Source organism: Euleptes europaea, chromosome 3 (genome assembly GCF_029931775.1).
Source record: "Euleptes europaea isolate rEulEur1 chromosome 3, rEulEur1.hap1, whole genome shotgun sequence".
NCBI lineage: Eukaryota > Metazoa > Chordata > Lepidosauria > Squamata > Sphaerodactylidae > Euleptes > Euleptes europaea.
In genome coordinates this window covers 31,145,107-31,157,864 of record NC_079314.1, presented here as the reverse complement: position 1 = coordinate 31,157,864, position 12,758 = coordinate 31,145,107, and the positions used below count along the sequence as shown (strand labels likewise).

At 48.4% G+C, this 12,758-nt stretch overlaps 1 protein-coding gene across 1 annotated transcript in view; it reads left to right on the top strand.

Annotated features, from left to right (window-relative positions):
* Window positions 1-12,758, top strand: part of ADGRB2 (adhesion G protein-coupled receptor B2) — a 187,032-nt gene that overhangs the window by 150,112 nt on the left and 24,162 nt on the right. Inside the window, exons 20-23 of the mRNA XM_056846271.1 lie at window positions 4,590-4,740; window positions 6,025-6,094; window positions 6,782-6,848; window positions 8,405-8,490. Of these exons, the coding sequence (XP_056702249.1) occupies window positions 4,590-4,740; window positions 6,025-6,094; window positions 6,782-6,848; window positions 8,405-8,490 (374 nt within the window). The remainder of the gene's footprint in view (window positions 1-4,589; window positions 4,741-6,024; window positions 6,095-6,781; window positions 6,849-8,404; window positions 8,491-12,758) is intronic.

Here is a 12,758-nt window from a genome sequence, read left to right as displayed (position 1 = left end):
CCCAAGTCTCTTGGCACAGTGTCAGACTCCTTACTCATTACAGCTCAGGTTCATCGCCACTTGTGGGACACAAGTGGGTTTGAACCAGGTTCTGGCCGACCAAAGCCCCTTCCTCTGAATGTAGAATTTCACACTGAGGGTGGGGAGATTTCTGAAATGGAGCCCAGTGCTGTAGGGATCATTCGTGAAATGGATGGGGACCCTAGTGCAGCCTGGCTATATCCTCAAGCCATGCTAGGTCCCAGTTTTGCATTCCTGGAGGCCTCTGATATGTCAAGGGAGATACTTACTAGCTCCTTACCTTATCAGAGGCCACAGGATCTTTTGACAAACCTAGATATGGTGGATGTCTTTTCACGTGGCTGGAATGGACTGTACAGTTCCCAGATCTGCTCTGCAGTTTAGGGTTCCCGTTATCGCTACTTCATCTCTGAATTGCATACAAGAAGATGTTGCATCTGAATTACAAGAAGATGTTGCACCTGGCCTGGCAGAAGCCCAGATGTTTCTTCTTTTCTACTATTTGTCTTTCTCCTATCAGATAAAAGCCACAAGGGATTGGTCCCACCTGCTACTGGGGAAGCCCTGAGTTACATTCTTCCCACTGTCTGATCCCTTGCAGGGTTAGAACGGGCTTGAGAAAAGCATCCCAGGGCGCATGCTCTTTTGGTCGGTCCCGCTGTTGTCCCAGGTCAAACAGGTCTGGCAGGTTTTGAAGCAGTATGAAAACCTGCAATGCCTCTCTTAACCATAGATGAGCACAGGACAAGGAATCCCATCACCAGACCTGGGTGGGAGTAGTAGTATTTCTTGTCTTCATTCCGTTTGCTACGAAAGAATCTGGGGGCCAAGCGTTTCTTCTTGCATTTCTCGTCTTTGCACTCAGCAGTTCTGTGTTGCATTCCCTGCCTCCAGCCCCAGCTTGATACTCGAATATGGTTACCCGAAGATGGAAGTCTGCTCCAGCCCCCAGGCAGCCCGGGCATCGCTATGTGCCTTATTGGCAAGCGGCCTCGTGCATAATACATCACCACCCCGCGGCATTTTCCTTTCGTGTTCCACAGACATCAGTAGCTCGGAAAGTGTGTTACGGGTGCAGAGAGAACAAGGAAGGGGGCATGTGAGCTCCGGAGGAGCCCCTGGTATATCTGTGCGACGCAGGGTGTGTTTTGCCAGATGAAATCCTTTTCAGCCTAAGTGGCCAGAGGGGGGGGAGGGTTGTCTTTTTGCTTTGGGCACCTGTCTGGAGACAGGTGATATTTTTTATTTCCCAGAGACAGTGGCACAGTAGAGCCACCATGGGCAATGGGATGTGTACTTTAATCCTCTTTCGTCACAGATTTGGGAGACGGTAATCTCAGGCAAATCCTCAGAATACTACCCAAGTCTATTCAGCGGGGCTTACTCTGAGGAAAGTACGCTGGGAGTCTTATCAAAACCCTCAAAGCCACAGAGTAATACAAAGACCGAGCTGGCACGAGTCAGTTCAGGAGCCCTGTGGCACAGAGTGGCAAGCTGCAGTACTGCAGTCCAAGCTCTGCTCACGACCTGAGTTCAATCCCGACGGAAGTTGGTTTCAGGTAGCCGGCTCAAGGTTGATTCAGCCTTCCATCCTTCCGAGGTCAGTAAAATGAGTTCCCAGCTTGCTGGGGGGTAAAGTGTAGACAACTGGGGAAGGCACTGGCAAACCACCCCGTAAACAAAGTCTGCCTAGTAAACGTCGGGATCTGACGTCACCCCATGGGTCAGGAATGACCCAGTGCTTGCACAGGGGACCTTTACCTTTTAAGAGTTAGTTCAGTGTAGTGGTTAGTGTTGGAGAAAGATCTGGGACATCCGGGGTTCAAATTCCCACTCCCTGCCATGAAACTTGCTGGGTAGCTTTGGGCCGGTCGCTCTCAGCCGAACCTACCTCCAAAGGGGGAAGGGGAGAACCGTGAATGCCGCTCTGCACTTCTTGCAGGAAGGGTGGGATAAAAATGTGACTGACAGATTGTGTTCTCCAAGTGGTGGTAGCCTTTGCAGCTTTCCTTCTCCCCTGTAATATTGATGTACACCTCCGTGTTGATGAAACACTTCCCCAAAGCTATCCGAACATGATTTATTTACGATTGCATCCGGATCCTTTTTTTGTGCGATGTTGTACAAATGCAAGCGCGCGTCAAGTAAATCATCGCTTAAGAAGAATCCTGATGCAATCGTATGAATGATCGCCAAAAGACTGCCTTTTGCAGGGTTTTATCACTCTGTACACGAGCGCATCGATAACGCAGAGGAGAGGGCGAGAGGCGCAAATGATCAGAAGGAACTAGACGTTTTCGGTGCTCTGATTCCAGAAACGGTTTGAGAAATTTGCTTAATTAGCCTACAATTTAAGAGGAGGCACTCTCTGCACAGATCTTCCAAAACAGTAAAGGAACCAAAGCTGAGGGAAAGGGGTCTCCTCAGCCAACGTATAGTAGTTTGAGAAATGTCTACTTCTTCTTCTGGCCTGGCTTTGCAAAAATGGCTTGCAGAGTCTCAATACATGGTGGTGGCTGCAGAATACTGGCGTGTGGGGGGGGGGCATTTGAGCTGGCTGCAGTGGAAACATGGGGCCAAACTACAAGAAATATTTTTTAAACAAATCAGGTCTGGGTTTGCCCCTCTTCGAAGCTGCATTTGCAGGATTCCATCCACGTTCATGATCAAAAAAGGCAAAATACCCACCCCCCACGGTGCCATTTTTGCTTGGGGAAACGGCACAGGGAGAGGGAGGCAGGAGCCCCTCTTTCCCCCATGAAGCGGTCCCTATCTGAATCAGGCTCCCACAGCATTTGCCATGTACATTCTGACAGCTGTTGTGTGGTTGTGGGAAAAGCGAGTTGGGTTCGGGGAACTGGGACTCAGTAGTGCCAGCATGGTGTAGTGGTTAAGAGCGGTGGTTTGGAGCGGTGGGCTCTGATTTGGAGAACCGGGTTTGATTCCCCACTCCTCCACATGAGGGGCGGAGACTAATCTGGCGGTGAACTGGGTTTCTTTCCCCACTTCTACACATGAAGCCTGCTGGGTGACCTTGGGCTAGTCACAGCTCTATTAGAGCTCTCTCAGCCCCCACCTACCTCACAGGTGTCTGTTGTGGGGAGGGGAAGGGAAGGTGATTGTAAGCTGGTTTGAGCCTCCCTTAAGTGGTAGAGAAAGTTGGCGTATAAAAACCAACTCTTCTTCTTCTTGGTCTTCTGTGTAAAAATCATCCTGTGTAATTTGGCCCACTGGAAGTTTTTGAGAGCGGGAAGTGGAGGCTGGTGGGGACAGCCAGTGTTTTTCGATACAGTGGCTTCTGAACTCCATACATGCTTCAGGGAGTGACAGAAAAAGGTGTGATAGTCATGTGGCTTGCTTGGGCTTTGAAAGCCAAGCCTGCAGCGGATTGGCTGTTTTTAACTTGAGCTGTTTTTAAGTTGAGCAAGATACTCCGTGCAGACAAGTGCATGGCTTGGGCCCAGTAGCAGTCATGTTTTGGGGGTTCTATGTGCACCAGCATGGTGCAGTGGGTAAAGTGTCAGATTAGGATCCTGGGAGACCTGGGTTCGAATCCCCAATTCTGCCATGGAAGCTTTCTGGGTGACCTTGGGGCTGTCACAAACTTTCGGCCTCACAGGGTTGTTGTGAGAAAAGGAGGATGGGAGAACGATGTTCTAAGCTGCTTTGAGTCCTGACGGGGGAGGAAAGCAGAATATATTCCCTTCCCTAGATTTAACAGCCATTGGCTATCAATCAATCAACCACTTCATACTTTCAAAAGGGGAAATGAAATTTAATTTTTCCTTGACACTATAAAGGGAACAGTTGCCACATCTCTCACGCAGTTGACTGATCTATTTGACAGCAGATAAGGCAGTATCCGCTTCTCAGAAAGGGTCTTTAGCCATTTTATCAAGGGAGAGTATAAATAAATAAGTTCACACATTCATGTGCCATGTGTCCAGACAGTTTGAGGAAAGTACTTTGCAGGGAGGGCAAAGTCAGAGTGACTTGCTATGTCGAAAATCAACTCCCTTTTTCAGTTCTGGTCACAGATGCACTTGGGCTCTTTTGCCTCTCTTCTTCTCTGTGCCATTTGCTTTCTTTTCTTTCTTTTTTTGCCTTCGGGGTCAGCCTCATTTGAACACATAGACATTGAATCATCTCGGCTCCGGTATTTCGCAGTGACATCCTAACTTTATGTTGGATTTAACGGGTACCATGAACACTTGCAGGCAATGATGTGGCTTGAGGCTAAGATTAAGCCTGGCTCCAAATCTTATTTCAGCCCAGAATTCAGCAGGGGGCTTTAAACAAGCACCTAATCTTGTGTCACCCCCCCCCCATCAGAAGCGTGTGGATAATGAGGCTGGCCTTCCCTACAGGATTAATGTAAGACTTACTGAGCTAGGAGGTGTTAAATGCTTTGACTATCGAGAGTGGCATGCTTGCGTTTGACCCTCGGTGTCCCATCAAAAGTGTGCCTTCTTGAGGGGTCTAGCCAGTTCTTCTCTGTTGAGTTTCTTGAAGCCAACGACCATTGGATCCCATTTCGCATGACTCTGGCTTTCTCCTTTTCCCTCCAGGGCGTCTGCACTATGACAGCTGCTTTTCTCCACTTCTTCTTCCTCTCTTCCTTCTGCTGGGTGCTGACCGAGGCCTGGCAATCTTACTTGGCTGTGATTGGCAGGATCCGGACTCGCCTCGTCCGCAAACGCTTTCTCTGCCTCGGGTGGGGTAAGACGCTGTTGCTTTTCTCGTCTCGCGTCCGAGGGGTTCGTCCTTTGGTCCAGCAGGTGCAGGAGGTGCCTCACAGAGCAAGGGAGGGGCCACGGCAGGGCCGTGCGTCTGGTGTGTGAATGCACATCGCTGATCTGTGGGTGACTCGCAGGTGCAAGTGACCCCGTCACTCATCTAACAATGCAGATGGAGTTTCCATGATGCCCCCCACCATGGTTTTCAGCGGAAACAGTCATCAGAGGTTAGCAGAGCCAACTGATAGGTGTGCCTACATGAGCGAGTCAGATTATCAGCCAAGATAAATGGCAGATATGCTATTAGACTTTGTATCGATGTCAAAACTAATGCACCTGATGAAAAAGAACCCCTTAGACAATTTTAAGATGAAATAGCAACCAGTATATGATAATACTTACCTGGGTCAGACATCTCCGCTAGAGGTAGGACATAGAGATATGCTATTTACTGATATTTTGTATTAGAAAAGAATAGTTTTACTTTACGGTTAGAATTAATCAAAAAGGGCAAGAGTCCAGTAGCACCTTAAAGACTAACAAAAATATTTTCTGGTAGGGTATGAGCTTTCGTGAACCACAGCTCACTTCTTCAGATACCTGAAGAAGTGAGCTGTGGCTCACGAAAGCTCATACCCTACCAGAAAATATTTTTGTTAGTCTTTAAGGTGCTACTGGACTCTTGCCCTTTTTGACTACTGCAAACAGACTAACACGGCTACCCACTGTGGGTTAGAATTAAGGTTATCAAATTATATTGAGGCATTATTGAGTACCTGATTAATTCTTATCTACCAAGTGTTATTATATATCTTGTAAAATTTAGCATTTTATAAAAAAATAGAAAATTTTGTAAAGGGCATCATAAAAAATAAGTTCTAGATTTTAAGGGGCGAGAATGAAGTTGATATATCAATGTATTAATCTGTAAAGCTTGAACACAGGCATCTGTTTGTTTTCCCCTTCTTTACCCCTTTTTGTTTTTGTACCCTATTATATATAAAAATAAAATATTTTAAAAAAAAGATAAATGGCAGGAGCCCCCCACACCCCTTATTTTGGTGTCAGGAGGATTTTCACCCAGGGGGGGAGAGGGAGGACGGTTCCTCCAAGGGCTACCCATAACAGCGTTGCCGCAGAATCACACCAACTCCAAGTCAGTGTCTGGCAACTTCCCCTGGTCGACACTGGGTGAGGTTCTCCTAAAGTCCCTTCAAGGCTGCTTCACCATCCAATCCACGCACATATTTGTTTCTTTCCTACCCAGGATTGCCAGCCTTGGTGGTTGCCGTCTCTGTTGGCTTTACTCGGACTAAAGGATACGGAACGTCCAGCTAGTAAGTTCTGGGAGCGGGAGGGTGCTGTCTTTGTCGCCTTGAAAGAGGAGCCGGTCGAGGGAGGACGGAGAGGCTCCATCGGGGACCCCTGCACTCCTGATGCTCCCAGCCCCATGGTCTCCAGAAGAAAGAACAGTGAGGGCATTTGACCATAACACCTTGGTCAAATAACACCCTAACCTCTCATTGCCAAAACAACGCCCCCACCCCCTACAATTGCCTATGGCAAAGATCACTGGGATTTCTGTACAGTCCATTCAAAATACTCTGAAGAAGAGGCATCTGACTCAAAAGCAAGGGGGAACTAGTTATTTTTGGGCTGACAGAGAAGCACCCTGCTAGGTTTACGGTTACCTCTTGGGCCAAGAGGCCATCCGTCAGCTGCTTGGCATGGTTCTCACATTGATGCAGATTGCTCAGAGATGGGGTGCCAGCAGAAGTGCGGGGGGTTCAGCTCCCTACAGAAAAGTACAGGAGAGCAAGGATGGAGCTGGGGGGGTGGGATCTTTTGTTTGGGAGCCCTCCATCCGTTTCTAGAAAAGTACAGGAGAGCAAGGATGGAGCTGGGGTGGGGGATCTTTTGTTTGGGAGCCCTCCATCCGTTTCTAGACCATCCGTGAGAGTCGTGTCTCGTGTTGGATTTCCCGGCGCTTTTGTCAGTGACAAGGTCATCCTTCTCTTCCCCAGTTGCTGGCTGTCCCTCGAGGGGGGGCTGCTGTATGCCTTCGTTGGCCCAGCTGCCGTGATCGTCCTGGTAGGTGCTCAGCAGCCATTTCGCGGTGGAGATGATCTAACTCAGTGGCTTATCAGATGTTTCCATTTCATTGCCCTTCTGTGGGTGTTCCAAGAAGCCTGTCAGAGAGCATCCATCATGGACTCCAGTGCGCTATACGCCACTCACCCTACGGCCATAGGCGCCCAAATTGGGTTGAGCAGTAATGGGGGCTATAAGGTGTTTCTTTCCTACTGGAGTCTGGCTTTAAAGTGGGGAGGGATTTATGAGACTTAATGTGCTCGAAAAGCTCCCAGTTCCGATCTCGCTTCAGGCAGGTTAACGTGAGCAAGTCAATATTTCATGGTTCCCTGTATGCAGTCTGAGTATAGTAATGCTGATCTACCTGGCAGGATCATTGTAAGGACTGCCGAGATAATATCTGAAGCAGCAGGAAAGTTGGAAAATGTTCGGTATTTGTGCTAAGTAATATTATTACTAGGTCTAGCAAAAAGATGAGGGCACTTTCACACATGCCGAATAATGCACTTTCAATCCAATTTCAATGCACTTTAACGATCATTTGCAAGTGGATTTTGCCATTTCACACAGTAAAATCCAGCTTAGAAGTACATTGAAAGTGGATTGAAAGTGCATTAGTCAGCATGTGTTCAAGTTCTTTATTATTACAGTCCACGACCGGTATACAAATAAAGAAAACATTAATTACAAAAGGAATAAAATATACAAAATTCATTAATAAACACAGGATAGTCCTAATGGATACCAGATGAAACTACACATGTCTGACTATAAATTGGCACTTGGACACTCTCCTGGGCAAGTACTAAAAATTAGGTCATTTCAGTGACAGAAATCGCTGCCACTCTTCAGTGCTGAAGGCCCTTCCCACTTTTTTATGATTACAGACCAGGGTGCAAAACCAGGCCACCAATCGTGTCGTATGGTGGTTCTTATCTGACAGAAGATATTCAGCATGTGTGAAAAGTGCCTCCGAATGTGTTCGGGGCACAGTTTCCCAGCACTTGAGCCATCTGGAATGTCAGCCCCCAAATAATAATAATTGACTGCTGTAATAATAACAGAGTGTTGCAACCAACTTATGGCAACCTCTCGAGAGTTTTCAAGACGACAGATGAGCAGAGGTAGTTTTCCATTGCCTTCCTCTGCATAGCAACCCTCAACTTTCCTGGCGGTCTCCCATCCAATTACTGACTTATTAAAATATTTTTTTTAAAAAAAGTAAGCTCCATATAAACTGTAATATGACGATGTGTATGTTTGAATGTTTTTATGCTTGTTTGTGAAAATAAATATATATATTTTAAAAAGTACTGACTGTGGCCACCCCTGGTGAGCTTTCAGACTCTAATGAGCTCGGGCCAATCTGGACTATTCAGGCTGCTGCTGTGAGCCACTGCCCGTCTCGTTTTAGGCACGCACAGTGGTCCAGTTGTGTGCCCGTGTCAAACTCGGCACTCGATCCTCTCAAACCCCCATTCCAGTTTTGCCAATTCAGTTGGGTGAAGAGCTGTGCAGTTTCTGCTTTGCAAATTCTCTCTCTCCCCCTTTGCCAGGTCAACATGCTGATTGGAATCATTGTGTTCAACAAGCTCATGTCCCGAGACGGCATCTCGGACAAGTCCAAAAAGCAGCGGGCAGGGTGAGTCTCTCCTCCTCTTCCCTCCTCCTCCTCCTCCATGGGAAGCCTCCATTCCCAGCCCTTGGCCCTGAACACATTTGGGGTGAACAGGAGAAACAACCACACTTCTTGACAGAGAATGAGGTGCCTCTGCCTGCAGCTGGTGTACAAGGGAGCAGTGCTCTCCACATGTTGAGGCAGATGGGCAGCGTGACCCTTTCCCAGTGGACCTTAATCTTTCCGCATTCTGCTGGAAATTGGTACAGGTGTTTCACCTGAGCAGCTTCACCTTGCGTTTCACCTCAGATGCAATCTGGTGCGACGTGAAAGATGGGTGGGAAACGTGCCCCCATTCCCTCGCTCAGAATTTAGCCTATTATATCAATCATAAACTTGCCTCGAAATGCTTTCATGTCTTCTTGACCTAACATATTCACAATTTACCTCATATTTGGCTTTAAGTAACATTTGGTGCCGACACTAGAGTTGGCATGGCTGTTGTGATGGAAAGGCAAGGCCAGTGTGATTAAGAAAATCTTCTCCCCCAGCACGCGTGTGTACTTGTATGTAGTGGCCCCTTTGAGGGCTGCTTAAAACGGGGCTGTTCCCTAACTCACAGGGATGTAATGCAGTGGAAAACAATGATCTGTGACATGTGAGATAGGCCAGATTCACGTCTGACTCACGGAACATTCTGGGCCACGCAACCAAAGTTGTCTGTTTCTTGCCTATCTGTTCAGACATGACAAAAGACACAGGTCTTGTAGATGATCAAGTAGGGAAAAGGTGCATTGTGTTCTGAAAGTAACACAGTTCCGCGTGGCAAGAACATACTGGGTGACTGTAGCAGCTGGCGATTCTAACAGCTACTACAGTCATCTGCCAAGAGCCCCGCTTTGAGAAGAAGCCACCCATGGCTGGTAGTGCTGAGTGAGCAGGCAGGCAGTGTTGAGAAGAGTTAGGGGGCTTTCTTCAGGGGACCAGCAGCTGTCAAAACTGTTAGCCAGCACAGATGGGAACTGGATCTGCGGGCCGAGAAGGGAAGTCTGGCGAAGATGCGCCGCTATGGCCACCTGTGGTGGCTCTGCCTGTACTTCTAGTTAATTAAACTTTTTTTAAAAGGGTTTCCTGCTTTCGCCACCCTATTTAGAAACTCAGCAGGTCAGCTACACTAAAAGAAGGTTCCAGCGCTCCCACGGTCACACAGGTTTACAGCAGAAGGGTTTTCTGCCGAAAGGGGGTTCGGCGATGTTGTCAGGGGCAGCTCTGCCTACTTTAGCAGGAAATGCCACCCCAGTCTTTAGCAGCGACCTGCTGCTCCATGCCGGGGCTACTAAATATATACAGCATGTAAGCTCAGAGATCCAATCCTCAGTATTACACAAAAAATAATGCTAGGACACACGTGGCAGTAATGAATTCCAAAACACTCTCTATTCCTATCAAAGTATAAGTCCAAAGACGAAAATCGCACAATAGCCAAGGTAAAATATTACACAGTAACAAAGGCAAAGGCAAAATAACATACAAAATACAGTCCAAGGTGTCTGCAAAAGGGGAAATAATGGTGTAGTCCTGACAGGAATTATCCTACGGCAGGCAAAACGCCAACGTTATGTCAGAAGCCAGGGCAGCAACAAGCTGAGGCTGTGGACATGTGCAGAGAGACCCCGCACAGCTGCGGACTGTGCAGTCCTTCAGTCACGGGAAATGCGTTGTCAAGCTCCCGTCAGGAGACGCTCACAGTGAAAATTCCATGCCGGGTGCATCTGCTGCACCGCTTGGGGCTGTAACTTGCAAAGCTCCTTGGGCCACCTCACGAGGGGCTTCGGCTCCTTTTGTCAAAGGGGTGCAACGACAACAACAAAAGAAACTTGGCCTGCACTGAAAGACAGAGAGGAAAGACAGAGGGTCCTTCTCCCCTTCCCGCTGTGGAGCCCTCCCCCCCCCATTTCGGGGGGAGGTCAGTTCCATCTATCATGCTGCAGACAACTATTATGTGATTTTAGCGCCATCGGGGGGGAGTATTACTCCCTATTTATTGAATGATTCGGGCTATTTTAACGTATTTAAATTATATTTTAATGATTTTACTGATTTTATTGTTCTGGACTTGTAAAGCGCTCTGAGCCTGGCCTTTGGGCCGGGGAGGGGGGGGGGAAGTGTAATAAATGAATGAAAACGGACCAAGGGTTTCCAACCAGCACCCAGTGTAGGGGAAAGCCAGCTCTCTTTGGTGGGAATAGTCAGAAGACGAGGGGAAATTGATGCAGACCGTCCTCCTGCCGGCACCCAGTCAGAGGAGGGCAGAAGAGGCTGCCCTGACACATGCTTCTGCCTTGCTTCATGCTAGCCATTCACAACCTGTGCCTCCTACGACTAACCCAGCTCTCTCTCTCTCTCTTTCTCTTTCTCTCTTTCTCTCTGTGTGTTTTTATCCTCTTTTGCTTTCTTCCTGTCGACCCCTCCCTCCCTGCCCTGCAATCTGTCTCGCTGTCTCGTCGTCGTTCCTTCACTTCTCGCCAACTTTTTTCTTCTTCTCATGTCCTCCCTTTCCTCACCCCGGGGGGACGACACGGCATGGCACTTGTTGTGGGGACGGCACCTCCCCTCAGCTTCAGGGATCCTCCATGCAGTGGCCTGTTGTTGAAATGCACCAAGTGCGGCATGGTCTCCAGCACAGCCCTCCCTTCGGCCGTTGCCCACAGCGCCATGTTAGTCTCCTTCGGTGCTCCCGGCTCGCTCTCTTTTCCTCCCTTCCAAATCTTGCTCTCGCTGTTTCTCTGCCTGTTTGCTTTGATGCTGCATGCTGAGGAACGTGGTTCTCGCCGAGCCACACCTGAAACTTTTGCACTGGCCCCGTTTTGCCCTTTCTCGCATAAATTGTAAGTGGCCAGTTTAATGAGCGGGGGCTGCGCGGACAGCAAAAAAGGGAGTTGTCCTTTCATGAAGGTGGGAAGCCGAGTCTGACCACTTGGCTTTTGAATACTGTCTGCTCTGAGCAGCAGTGGCTGTTCAAGATCTTGTGCAGAGGTATAACTTCAAAATCGCAAGATGTCATAGTTACACTGTACACAGCATTGGTCAGGCCATGCCTGGAGTACTGGTGCAGTTCTGGAGACCTCACTTCAAAAAAGGATGTGGACAGAATTGAGTGGGTGCAGAGGAGAGTGGCAAGGATGAACGGGCCTGGAGACCAAGCCTTATGAGCAAGTTGGGAATGTTTAGTCGGGAGAAGAGGAGGTTGAGAAGGGGACATGATTGTTCTCTTTAAGTATTTGAAGGGCTGTCATTTAGAGGAGGGCAGGGGGCTGTTCCTGTTGGCAGCAAAGGATAGGACTCACAAAAATGGGTTTAAATTGCAGGAGGAAAAGTACCGGCTGGATATTAGGGGAAAAAATGTACAGTAAGAGTTGTTCAACAGTGGAATCAGCTACCTAGGAAGGTGGAGAGCTCCCCCTCACTGGCAGTCTTTAAGCAGAGGCTAGACAAGCACTTGTCAGGGATGCTCTAGGCTGATCCTGCATTGAGCAGGGTGTTGGACTAGATGGCCTGAATGGCCCCTTCCAACTCTATGATTCTATGATTCATTCCCTGAGATCCCTTAACTGGAGTTGCTAGGATCAGAGCCCAGGACCTTCTCTGTACAAAGGGCATTCTTGGCCATTCAACCAATGGCTCCTGGCTTCATTGAGCTAAATGAGACCCAGACCTAACAGTCCTAGTTTTCCAGTTCAAACTCACCATTTCAGTTCTTCCTCCTCCTTTGTTGAGTCCCCGTGTGGTGCCATTTCCCACCTCAGCGGCTGCTGCTTTTCCCCTCTTCAAGGAGTTGTTCAGACTGTCCCGCACAACCAGACATCTTCCAGCAAACAGGAAGACATCCTGCTGCTTTGTTGCCAATCAGGGTTTGCTACCTGGTGATATCACAGAAGGCAATTGAAAAGGAGGGCCTTAAAGAGGGAGTGCAGGAAGGATTGCGTCAGTGCTTGGCTCCCGTGGCCCTTTTTTACGTGCTCAGGGTAATACCGATCACAACTATGGGGTCCGGAAACAATTTTCCTCCAGGCCACATTGGCCAGGCCTCCCACTGGGCATACAGTAGGGGTCACTGGAGTGTGTGTGGGGGAGAGGTAGTTGTGAATTTCCTGCGTTGTACATGGGGTTGGACTAGATGACCCTGGAGGTCCCTTCCAGCTCGATGTTTGTATGAAACAAGCAGACTTTTTTTTTTTTTGCATAGTGTGCCAAAACACCATCCAAAAGGGAGGGTTGTTTTTCAGAGCCGC